Source organism: Globicephala melas, chromosome 3, assembly GCF_963455315.2.
Source record: "Globicephala melas chromosome 3, mGloMel1.2, whole genome shotgun sequence".
NCBI lineage: Eukaryota > Metazoa > Chordata > Mammalia > Artiodactyla > Delphinidae > Globicephala > Globicephala melas.
The window spans coordinates 28,441,107-28,454,018 of NC_083316.1; the positions used below are offsets into that span (position 1 = coordinate 28,441,107).

Here is a 12,912-nt window from a genome sequence, read left to right on the forward strand (position 1 = left end):
GCCAGGCTCTCAGTAATTCATCTGACGACTGTTCCCTGAACACCTTACTGTGGAACGAGACAGGGGTGGTCCCTGCCCTGCTGGCCCTGCTGTCTTCTGGGAAACACAGAGGAAAGCAGTCACTTTTCATCCGGTGAGATAAGGGCAGTATGAGGGCAAATACAAGGTGCTTATGAGCACATGTACCAATCTGGACTGGGTTTTCTAGTGGGTGGGATAGATGTGCATCCCTGAAGAAGTGACATCTAGGTCGAGACCTAAAGCGGGAACACAGGGAATACAGGAGGTGGAAGGCAAGAGAGGCCACGGCAGAGTCTAGGAAGGGAAAGAGGTGAGCCTGCCCAGGTGAGCAGGGGCCCGGTCTTGAAGGTTGTGGTAACCTGCATTAGGCAGATTGGGTTTTAACCTAAGGGTGTTGGGAAGCCATTGAAGGGTTGGAAGCAGGAGAAATGATAGGTTTTTATTTTTCTTGTATCTCTCGGGCTGTAGTGGGGAGAATGGATTGGAGAGGGCAAGGCTGGAGGTAGGGAGACCAGTAGGTCCAGGACACTGACATGACTAGGATGAGGATAGGACCTGGGGGTGGAGCCTGAGTCACATGCTAAAATCCTCAGTGAGTAGGGGGAGTAGTTGGGAGGCGAGTGGACAGTGAGAAGGAGGGGAAGACGGAGAGATGGCCAAATGGCCTGAATCTCGATGGAATGCTGGTTTGTCCTCAGGGGTGAATAGAGAATCAGTGACCAGGAGGATGTCAGCTTTACCACCGAACCTGCTGTGTGACAGCTGTGCTAGAGCCCGAGAGGCCTGTAGGGAAGTGGTGTTCTCAGGGAACCTGGCTTCAGTCAAGGCAGGACTTAAAAGGCACAGTCCATGAAATGTTCTAGAAGGTAGTGTGAAAACATTTGGGACAAAGTGGAAGACGGTGTGAATGGATCAAGAGAAAAGCACAGGATAGTATGAGAATGCCTTTTAAACTTTAATGACTGGATTTGCAATACCTGTGGCTTTTGCATTTGGCTAATAATTAAGGTGGGCTTTCCATTTTTTATGATTGCTTGTTAACTCAACTGCAGTCATGTTCAACCTCCTGGTCAACCAGTTACAAGTATATTTAAGTGAAATAAAAAGCCATATGACAGATTGAAAAAACTAGTTAAAAAAGAAGCTCCAGCAAGTGATTAGATCTTACTTTCAGATGGTACACTGGTGGGTTTTTATGTGTAAAAGCTTTAGCTCTTACCAGACTTCTTTGAGGGAGGAAGGAAGGGAGTGGGAAGAAACAGGACAACAAAGTACAGATGAAAAGGTGAAGACAGCCACCACGTACCACCCCAAACAGCCGCCTTTTTTGTCTCATGTCAGGAGATTCAGTTGCTGGCTTTTTCTGCCTTTCTGCTTTAATTTTTTTTTAATTTAACATCTTTATTGGAGTATAATTGCTCTACAATGGTGTGTTAGTTTCTGCCGTATAACAAAGTGAATCAGCTATATGTATACATATGTTCCCATATCTCTTCCCTCTTGCGTCTCCCTCCTTCCCACCCTCCCCATCCCACCCCTCTAGGTGGTCACAAAGCACCGAGCTGATCTTCTTGTGCTATGTGGCTGCTTCCCACTAGCTAGCTATTTGAACTATGCTTTTTTTGTTTATCTGACCAAAATGTTATTAATGATTTGACGAAGACACAGAAGTCATGAGCTGGACTGTCACCCTGGAGGCATATCAGGATTGTGTTCAGCTGCACGTGACAGGAAACTGGCAATTGTGGTCAAAACAAATAGTCATTTTATTTTCTTCATGTAGCAAGAAATCCAGAGGTGGCCCATCTTGGTAGCTCCAGCTGCTTGATGAAGCCATCGAAGACCTGGTCCATCATCCTGACCATAAGACTTGAGTCCTTTCATCAAGTGTAAGCAGTTAAGCCTCAAAGAAGTTCATTACTCATGTGGAGGTGCAGAGAGAGGCAGGTGAGCCCCAGTGTAGCAGGTCTCCTCCACGAGGTCCTTGGACTCTGCTCAGCAGCTGTCAGATCAGGCCTCACTCACCATCTGAAACGGCAGCAGGGGATCCCAGGCAGCAGTGTGGAGGAGGAAGGATTAAAGCAGGGACAGAGTGTGTGCTGGTTGCCTTTCAAGGAAGTCTTAAAGCCACCATAGAATACTTTTATAGATTTTATTGACCGGAGCTTAGTCACATGGTCATGCCAAGCTTCAAGGGAGACTGGAAATGGAGTCTTTATTTGGGGGATCAGGTGCCCCCATAAAATCAGGAGTCAGTTGTTACCGGAAGAAGGGGATGAACTAGCAGTCTCTGCCTCAGTCCTCATAATCTGCCGGCAGGCAGTATACCCGGGCTTTGGGCAGGACACAGGGGATGAGTTAAGGGCATAAGGTGAGTGCCACCCAGGCCCATCCCTTTGATCAGGAGAAACAATCTTCTCCTAGGAGCTTCACTTAGTAGATTTGTGTTTGTATCTGATTGGCTAAAACTGGGTCACCTGACAACCCCAACTTCAAGAAAGTCTGGGGAGGTGAATTTTTAAAGTGTGTGTATTACCCCTGTGATCAAAATCAGGTTTTGTTAGGAGGAAGAGGAGAATGGATATCGAGTAGGCAACTAGTAGTATTTGCCACAGAGTAGTAATAAAAATCCAAAATAATTAAATCTAAAATTATCAAAACAGGATACTGGGTGTCCTGTGTTTAGAATCCAATTGCAGCAAGGCCACAACAAGATGGAATTTGATAGTATGCATTGGAAGTAATGGAAAACCTAGCCACAGTGGCTTAGTAAGTTAAGAATTTATTTTTCTCACCACAAGGAGTTTTGGAGGTAGGTGCCTGCTGGCATTGTTTCAGTGGCTAAGTAATGTCACAGTGAATCTCTTGACTTTTTCTTCATGGTCTCAAGATGGCTGCTGAAGCTCCAGCTCTCATGCCCATGTACAAGACAAAAAGAGGAAGGAAAGAAAATACACTAACAGACTTCTGCTTTCATCTCATTGGTCAGAACTATGTCACGACCCTTCCTAGCAGCAAGCGAGGCTGGATAAGCTAAAATACTTGCTTATTTTTTAGCTTATCCAGCCTCCACAGTAAAGGCTGCAAGAGATAAAGGAGGGGGAGGTGTTGGATGATCTAACCTTCAGTATCTACCACAGAATGGATTGAGTACTATGTTTGAGTTAAAAAAATATTTGTTATACAGGTATATTGGCTTGTCAGGAATTTTTTTAAAAAATATTTATTTATTTATTTAGTTGCATCGGGTCTTAGTTGTGGCAGGAAACTCTTAGTTGCGGCATGCATGTGGGATCTAGGTCCTGACCAGGGATCAAACCCCAGCTTCCTGTATTGGGAGCATGGAGTCTTAACCACTGCGCCACCAAGGAAGTCCCTCTTGTCAGTAATTAATATGAAAAATACTTGAAACTTTGTCACCTATAAATTCAATATGACTTACTGTGATATTGTTGCTAAAAGCTAATATAATTAGCTATAGTGACTAGAAGTAGAATGTTAAGGAATTAATGAATGGCTCCTTGATGATCACTGTCTTTGACAGCATTTGAAGTAGAGGGTATTATAGTGTGCATAAGAAATGGGAGATTTAGTCCAGAGAAGAGGTAGGCTAGGAGATGACCCATGGGCTGCTCTGTGGAAGGGGAGTTAGACCAGCGTTGTATTACTTATACAGCTAGGCTCCTGTGATGCAGTTTTTTTTGTTTCTGTTTATTACTTTTTTTTTTAATTCCAGGGGAGCATGATTCTATATCTAAAGCTTTTTGTGTTAAAGCATCTTAGTAAAAAGAGCTATGGCAAATTGCTGCACTTGAGAGAGTGTTGTCTGTGTCAGTTGTTGAGCAGAAGGCCGCTTGAAGGACTTGGGATTGTGTAATGGTATCTGAAAAGAGGAGGTAGGATACCCTTGAGGGCCTTGTTTTAAGACTACTTCTGTCATATTTTTTTCTTAGAGGCAGATATTGAGTTGTAGCTTAAAGAACATTGATGTACTCCACGGTAGGTTCAAAATATTTTACTTTCTGAGTGTATTAGTTATCTACTGCTGTGTAACAAATTACTGAAAACTTAGGGCTTAAAACAACAAACAGCAAATACTTTCTTTTTTTTTAGCAAATATTTTCATAATACGGACTCACACGGTTTCTGGGGATCAGAATCAGAATGGTGTAGCTGGGTGGTTTGGCTCAAGCTTTCTCACCAGGTTGAATCACCATTGTCTGGGAAAACCCACTTTCAAGCTCACCCCCACAGTAATGGCGGGCCTCAGTTCCTTGTTGGCTGTGGGCCGGAGGCCTCCATTCTTCACCACGTGGGCTTCTCATGGACCACTGGAGTGTCTGTGGCAGCTGGCTACTCCCAGCGATCCAAGAGAGAGTGAGCACCCAAGATGCAAACTGCAGTCTTTCATGATCTAATCTTGGAAGTAATATCCTGTACCGTCATCACTCCTGCCACCTGCTTTTGGTCACAGAGACCAACCCCGGTGACATGGGAGGGGACCACACAGGGCATGAGTGCCAGGAGGTGGGGGTCCTTGGGGGCCATCTTGGAAGCTGGCTACCACCCTGAGGCAAAGATGCTTTCTGAATTCCGCAGTTAAGGAAGCACAACTAATTAGGGGAAAAGTAATTAGTTAGCACATCCTTTGTAAAGTTTATGAGATTTATTTTGGTATATGCTGGTAAGAAAGAAAACCTTAAGGATGGTGGTAAAGGTGGATTAAACATAATCTAGCACTGAATAGTAACAGCCTTTCTATAAATGATTGATTTATGTATTTTATTCCTTCTAAAAATAAAATGTGTACTACTCAGCATTTTCTGTTTGTGGATATCCAGGTTGAGTGCTCAGTGACGCACTGAGAGTTAGAGAAAAGCATGAAATTTCTACTCAAGTTCCCACTTATAACAGATCCTGATTATCAGCTGTCATCCATTTTCTGGTTTTCCTTAGTTGTTTTTCTTCATTTTTGTACACTCATCTATGTATGGCATTTCTGATGGAAGAGGTCCCTTTTAGAGTCTGTCCTTTACTTTTTTGATGACTGAATTTCTGTGCCTTTATTTTAACAGATAAAAATCTGGATAATGCCGCAGAAGCAGCTGAACAATTTAAACTAATCCAAGCAGCGTATGATGTGCTAAGCGACCCTCAGGAAAGAGCATGGTGAGCATCACGCTGTCCCTCCTTGTGTATCTTGTTGGGAAGAATGGTCAACAGAGGGTTTTTAAAAAATTTAATATATTAAATGGTTTGGGGTGTGTTCTAAAGCACCAGTCACCTGTTCATTATATAAAATGCAGTGTGTTGATAGGAAGGAACCTTAGAGATGATTACTCCAACTCTGATACTATAGATGATGAAACACAAAGCTTGGCAATCGTAGATAGTTATAACTTTGATACTTATGAAGTGCCTTCTCTTTGAATAAGGTCTTTTTGATGTCTGACAAATTTACTGATGTCAGAAAAGGAAGAATGTTGACTTTTCCTTAAAAAACAGATACAGTGTTTTCATCAAGAATTGTAATATTTTCCCAAGAACTACTTTATATAAGAAATTGAGTTAAGCTTCTACATCTATGACAGATTCTTTAACTCATGATGACCCAATCATTTAATGCCATTTCCAAACAAAAATTTCTCCGTTTGAAGTTCTGGGTTTCCAGATTCTCAGTGAACTTTTTGCTACAAAGTCCTGACATAACTGTGCAAGATCCCGCAGAGCAGGTGGGTGTTCAGTTCACCCGTGCAAGTCTTCTGTGTGATGGCATACAAGCACGGCCAGCTGTCAAGAGAGAAAGGCTGTAAAGAAAATTCTTTTTTTTTTTTCACTTGGTCAAGATTTTATTTCAAGGCCTGAAAACACCAACTAATCGAAAATGGCCCTACTGCTATTTCTTATAATATATAAATAATATAAAACTTAAAAAAATGTAGACACTATTAACTAACTCCTAAACCACACACTGTAGGCTTTTCAAAAGCAATAGTTATTTAACAAAATGTAAGGTGAAAATATCAAAGAATTTTCACACTTAATGAGGACACAATCTGTCACAAGCTACTCACACAAACACAAATCTTTTTTACACTTTCCATGTTTGTTTTTAACTTTGTTTCATAGAACCACTGATAATTGAGGCTTCTTTCAAGTATAGGATTTCTAACATTAAATTACATTTTCGAAGTATTTCTATAAAGAAGAAATGAAAAAGACACATACTACATTGTTTACCATAAATTCATACACCAAAAACTCAAACAATCCAACTGAATTTATTCCTGCTTCCCCCTTCTCCAACATTAGCTTTAGATGTTCTTCTAAATATTATATAAACAGTTTTGTTAAAATCAGTTCTCTCATTTATGCACATTAGGGAAAAATGGTTTTATAATGAGTTATCTTTAAAATTCTAGATAACACTCTTTAGCCTTAAATTACATTGTGTACACACAACTACAACAGTTTGCATTTGCTCAGGAGCATATAATCACATTAAAAACAAATGACTTTGTAGTTCATAGTTTAGTTGGCTCTTAAATAGTTTCCTTGGGGGGGAAACAAGTATTTTGTGTTGTTTAAGAAACTGATACAGATAAATGAAATGCTAGGTGTTCATTTAAACTTTGAGGAAACCTACAGATGAACTTTTGGGCGTTTTTTCTAAAATGCAAGAGATATGCGCTTAATCACTGTTCATATAGTGAAGGGATGGGATGGCAGATACAGACGCAGATGAAACTCTACATTTTGTAAATGTAGAGTTGGATATTCTAAATGGAAGAACTGACCCTGACAATTGTTTACAGGAAACAAAGGTGAAGAAAAATGTTGAAGAATATCTACCCTTAGAAAGAGAGAAGTGTTTTACAAGACAAAAATGAGAGCTAGAGATTCCAAAAACACTCATTTTACTGTTTTAAAAGAAAAACAAAAAAATAATAGGGAGAGAGTCTAGACCAATTAGAACTGAGGCAGCTGTAACAAAAATGGAACACAGTACAGTGATTTGAGCCCTTAAAGGAAATGACTGACTAAAATGAAATTTCTCAAGTCTTCATGTCTATAATAATAAATAAATGTGCAAAATATCAAAAATACAAAGTCTGGATTTTTTCCCCTTAAGTTTGTAGTAAACTGTCTAGCCTCTGCTTAATATAGTTACTTTTCTAAGCCTTCTGACTAGCAGAGCATGCTATACGGGCACACGCATGCTAGAACTTTACCGTGAGAGTTACAGTTCTCATCTCAAGCTAGTTACTTGCCTGTTACCCATATTTATATATATTTCATTCCCATTGTAAAACACTTAAGGCCTTTCTAGTGGTACATTTTAATCAACATATTACATAAAAAAGCATCTTGATTTTTAAAATGAACCTTTTTAGTCCTGTAACATGGTGGGTTTAGTTGAACAGCTGGAACATAATATGGTAACTACATTGGACTGTTTAATTCACAGCTATAGGAAAATGTTTGATTTTTAAAATATAACCAAGATGAGACTGTAGAGTTATGAGCAGTAAAATATTAGAAAACAGTGAATGAATAAATAAGATGCTTTTCCATCAGTGGCCGTTCATTGTTTTGCTTTTAGGAACCTGGAAGAAATTGTCTTCTTTGAGTTTCAAATGTTCCGGTAAATCTAGTCGTTTCTTAGCTTCCTCAGTATCACCTTGAATTGCTGAAATAAGTGACTCTAAAGAATCAGTTCTTTTCTGATCTGAGGTAGCAAGAATTTCCCCATGGAAGTCCTCTTTGAAAGTATGCATGATATGAGCTTCCATGGACTTTTTTGTATTCTTGTAGTATGGGTTCCATCCTATGCTCACCACCATCTTATGGACGTCTACACTTCCATCACTGGCCCAACCATGATATACGCCAGTGGATGCATCAGCCGGAAGATTATCTACTACTTGTTCAGGAAAGTTAGCTGTAGGAATGCCCAGGTGCTTGGGGCCGCGACCGAACCGCACCACCTGGCCGCGGCAGAAGTACGGCAGGTGCCTCATGACGCCGTCCGTTCGGGTTGCGGGCTGCGGTCCAGTCCGCGCGTCAGGCAGAGCCGCCATCGAGGCGGTGCCCGGACCCCCGGGCCAGCCGGGGGACACGGGCAGGAACTCTGCGGGCCGGGTGGGCGGGCGAGCGCACGGGCGTACAACGGGCCGAGCGGCGCGGACGACACGCCTCGGCGAGACCCTTACGCCGCTGACCAAACAGAAGGTGCCGGGCGACTCAGAGGCTGCGTCTGGAGGAAAATTCTTATTAAATTATCTTTTATATAAAAATCAGAGAATCCTAAATTTTTCTCCTCCTGAGGAATTTGGAAATCTGGCCTTAAGAAATGCTTTTGCCTTCCTTTGGAAACTTTGAAATTCTTTCCTGCCTTCCTTTTACTCTAGCTCTTCTCTAGATCTTAGGCTGTTTTCTTGTCCCGAGGATCCCCTTGTCTTTTTGTTTGAAGGCCCTGCCTATTAACTCTCCTGTCATCTGGAGGCAGTACTGCACGGTGGCGAGGAGCATGGGCCTCTGGTGCAGGACACGTGGTTTTGAATTCTGGCTCTGCTGCTCATTGGCTTTATGACTGTAGACAATGTTATGTAATATTGCTGAGCTTCAGTTTCCTGTTATATCAAATGAGGGTAATAACCAGCTTTACAGAGTGAGGGGCAGTTGTATGTGTGTGAAGCTCCTAGATTGTTTACATAAACATTAGAAGAGTTTTATTCTGGTCCATGTTGGTAAATTCCCAGATCCCAAATGTGTAGTTAGCCTGTGGGCCAGATGATGTCCACTGCTGTCTTATTTAGTAAGGTCTCTTTCGTGTGAAAGTGCAGCTACGTTTCTGGGAGAGTCACGGACATTCCCTGGCTCATTAAATTCCCCTCTTCGTATTGGCTAGTACCGTATACTGCCTGTAACGTACTGGGAGTTGCAGTCATAGTTTTAATCAGCACTTCTGTGAAAGATTATTAAGTCTTTGCCTGTTGATATTTTCCTTCAGATTTTTTGGTTGTGGGTTGACCATGTTAAAATGTACAATAATTATATTTTGACTGTTTCAGAGGAAGGAATCCTTTTGAATTCTTATTTATTCAGCCTTCACTGATGTCGCTAATTTTTTTGGTTTAGGTATGATAATCATAGAGAGGCTCTGCTTAAAGGTGGGCTTGCTGGAGAGTATCAAGATGACAGCTTAGATTTGCTTCACTATTTCACTGTGACCTGTTACTCTGGTTATGGAGATGATGAAAAGGTAAGAAATGAACTCACTGATAATTTCTTATCAAGTACTTAAGTAAGACTCTCAAATGCAAAGAGAATTCCTAACATTATTCTACAATAGAAGGTGAAGGAATGTTCATTTTGGAAACTGAAAAACAGAGCTTTCATATTTAAACTGTCAGCATATAAAGACCTTCAGTTGAAAACTAAATGTACTTTCAGTGACCGAGCTTGGGACTGTAATTCTGTAACATTAAAGTTTTTCATGTTGCATTTTAAAATCTTACTCTATAATTAAACTACAAGAGTGTTAAGAATTTGTGTTTCTGTTACTGTTTTTTAGGGCTTTTATACAGTGTATCGTAATGTTTTTGAAATGATTGCCAAGGAAGAACTAGAATCTTCTTTAGAAGAGGATGTTGAGGATTTCCCAACTTTTGGAGACTCCCAGAGTGACTATGATACGGTAGAAGAAAAATTCATTGCCATTTTGTAATTAGCATTTGTCAGTGTATCTTTTCCCTATTTTTTTATTTTAAGAAGAAGGGTTCTAGTTCTCAGTCTTTTACTGTGACTCTCTTCCTCTCTTTCTTTTCCTGATCGCCTCCCGTCTTTTCACTATTTAGTGATCTTGGTCCCATTCCATTAATTTCCTCATCAAATTCATTCTGAAGAGTTATTTTGTAAAGCCTTCAAAGGACTGTCTTCTCTGTTGATTAATAGTAAAGTTGTATATACGAAGAAAGGAGGTTAGATGTTTTGCATCAGCAATATTTGCTACCTTACTGAAAAAGAAATCCAAATAAAAATCTAGCATTTTACCTGTTTTCTTTGTCACTAGGTAGTCCATCCTTTCTACGCTTATTGGCAGAGTTTCTGCACTCAGAAGAACTTTGCTTGGAAAGAAGAATATGATACACGACAGGCTTCAAACCACTGGGAGAAACGAGCCATGGAAAAAGAGAACAAAAAGATTCGAGACAAAGCAAGGAAAGAGAAGAATGAGCTTGTCCGTCAGCTCGTAGCTTTCATCCGTAAAAGAGATAGAAGAGTGCAGGCTCATCGAAAACTTGTGGAAGAACAGAACGCAGAGAAGGCGAGGAAAGCCGAAGCAATGAGGCGGCAGCAGAAGCTAAAGCAGGCCAAGTATGTGGTGCTGGCTGGACCCTGTCTATGAGTAGGTGCTGGTCCCAGCAAGCATCAGTGGATACCTGGCGTGGTGCTTTCATGGGGGGTTTAATCCTCATTCTGCCTACATCCCTTTCTTTTACATTCTGGCATTGGACGATGTCTTTTCATCTGCTGTGAAAAAATTTTTCTTTTGAGTTGGATGTTTTCCTTCAGAGGCCCTTTATACTTGAGATTCTTTTCAGACTCTTGTAACGTTTAATAATAACTGACGTTAATCGAATTCTCATTCTGTACAAGGCCGTGTTGTAAGTGCTTTTCTTGCAACAATTCTGTGAAGTAAGTTCGGGTTTTTATCCTTTCTTTTGAGGAAATGAGGCCCAAGATCACATAGCTAATAAATTGCAGAGGTGGGAACTGGACCCTAGAAGTCAGTCCAGTGAGCTGCTTTTAAGTACCACACAATACTCTGTCCGTATACGCTTAGATATTTAGTTCATCTCAGTGCCTTTAAAGTTTTGTTGTTTTGAGTCACTGTAAAGGCGTTGTGTCCAGAGCATTATAGCATTCTTTAAAAAACTATTCACTTCTTGAAAGTTCTACCCACCTCATCTTTTGAAAAATTAGCACTTTACATGACACTTACGGTTTAAAACCACCTGAAGACTTTTTTTAAAAAATAAATTTTATTTATTTATTTATTTTTGGCTGCGTTGGGTCTTGTCGCTGTGCGCGGGCTTTCTCTAGTTGCGGCGAGCGGGGGCTACTCTTCATTGCAGTGTGTGGGCTTCTCATTGCGGTGGCTTCTCTTGTTGCAGAGCACGGGCTCTAGGCCCATGGGCTCCAGTAGTTGTGGCTCATGGGCTCTAGAGCGCAGGGTCCGTAATTGTGGCGCACGGGCTTAGTTGCTCCGTGGCATGTGGGATCTTCCCGGACCAGGGCTTGAACCTGTGTCCCCTGCGTTGGCAGGCGGATTCTTAACCACTGTGCCACCAGGGAAGTCCCCACCTGAAGACTTTTATTAAGTTGCGAAGAGTTATATGTTTCAAAACCCATTATCTAGTGGAGCAATTAAAATCAACCACATAACAGATAACAGATTTAAGTGACTTTGCCTGTTTCAGCCAAGCACAGGTTTTAAGTTTGTAGGCGCTGACAATTTGGGAGGAAGAAGCTCTCCAGGGGATGGGTTTTAAGCCCCCAAAATAAATAAAACCAATGCAGAGACTGTGCTGTGTGTGTCTAGACTGGCAGAGCAGTACAAAGAGCAGAGCTGGATGACGGTGGCCGATTTGGAGAAGGAGCTCAGGGAGATGGAGGCGCAGTATGAAAAGGAGTTTGGAGATGGATCAGGTGAAGATGAAGCGGAAGAACGGGAACTCCAAGACGGACAGGATGGTAACTTCCTCCATTCACTAAGAAACTGTAGAAAATAAATGTTTTTGTGTTCAGGGGTTGTGCACTCAGGATGCTCACAGATGTCCATAAAGGGCTCAGGTGTGAGACAACAACGAATGGGAGGGCAGATGAAAATCTGGAGAACACCTGGGTTCTGGCCGATTGTTGCCAGTTTCATGTTTGTTTGGTTTGTTTGTTTTTAAAGTGAGGCTGGAAAACTGGATTTTTATGTGCCATCTCCCAGTTTTTAAATATGGCAGATAATTGAAATGAAAAATAATTTGGCATGGCCAAGTGAAGGTAGACTATGGAAGTAGTATAATTGCAGTAATTTCATTAACGAACTCTTTTCTGACCATGTTTTGAACCATTTGGCTGCATAAATATATTGAGAAATGGGCATATTGTCAGGTGTAACTGGTTATTTTTAAAAAATGCAGTTAAGCAGTAGGTCAAGTTTTAATAGTAACTCTTTCCAGAAGAGCTGATACTGTGCACGAATCTATCTGGCATATATAAATTGTCTCATTTCTGACTTGTAGAGGGGCTTCTCTTCGTGTCCTGAAATGTGTCTTTTCTCTTCCTCTATCATTAAAGCACAGGCATGTGACTACCTTACAAGGAGAGGATTGGGCATTGTTGAGAATAGTGATTGCTATACCTGACTTTCTCCACTGTCTCTGGCTGTTCCATGAGAAATAAAAGTAACTGATCTAAACATGGTTTACTTAATTTTACCTTACTTACAAATGTTGGTTTTCAGACTAATAGCTCAAATGATAAAATGACAGACTTTTATTTATTCCACGTGATCAGGAAATTAAATGTTTTCTTAATGAATTGCAAGTAGTATGTGTGAAAGTGCCTTGATAGTTATGAAGCACTGTGTAAATGTGAGGTGGCATAATTATGTAGAGTTTTACAGTTTATAAGGTGCTTTCACATATAAGGTCTTGCTTGATCCTCACACTATGTCCCTTATATGTAGGTTTTGCTCATGTAGTTATCTCTTTGTTACTGAGAAGCTCTGGCATATGTCTGAGAACATATGAGAACATTCTTACATCCAGATTTTGACTTCAAATCCAGCATTCTTTATTAACTATTTGAATAATCAAACTATTTGAAAGT

At 40.8% G+C, this 12,912-nt stretch overlaps 1 protein-coding gene and 1 pseudogene across 2 annotated transcripts in view; one reads left to right on the forward strand and one right to left on the reverse strand.

The window, feature by feature from the left end:
* DNAJC21 (DnaJ heat shock protein family (Hsp40) member C21) overlaps positions 1 to 12,912 on the forward strand; it is a 31,958-nt gene that overhangs the window by 2,497 nt on the left and 16,549 nt on the right. For both annotated transcript variants that reach the window (XM_060295705.1, XM_060295706.1), the window contains exons 2-6: positions 5,097 to 5,190; positions 9,163 to 9,286; positions 9,599 to 9,721; positions 10,097 to 10,401; positions 11,630 to 11,781. In XM_060295705.1, the coding sequence (XP_060151688.1) occupies positions 5,097 to 5,190; positions 9,163 to 9,286; positions 9,599 to 9,721; positions 10,097 to 10,401; positions 11,630 to 11,781 (798 nt within the window). The remainder of the gene's footprint in view (positions 1 to 5,096; positions 5,191 to 9,162; positions 9,287 to 9,598; positions 9,722 to 10,096; positions 10,402 to 11,629; positions 11,782 to 12,912) is intronic.
* LOC115845580 (riboflavin kinase pseudogene) lies at positions 7,508 to 8,042 on the reverse strand (annotated as a pseudogene).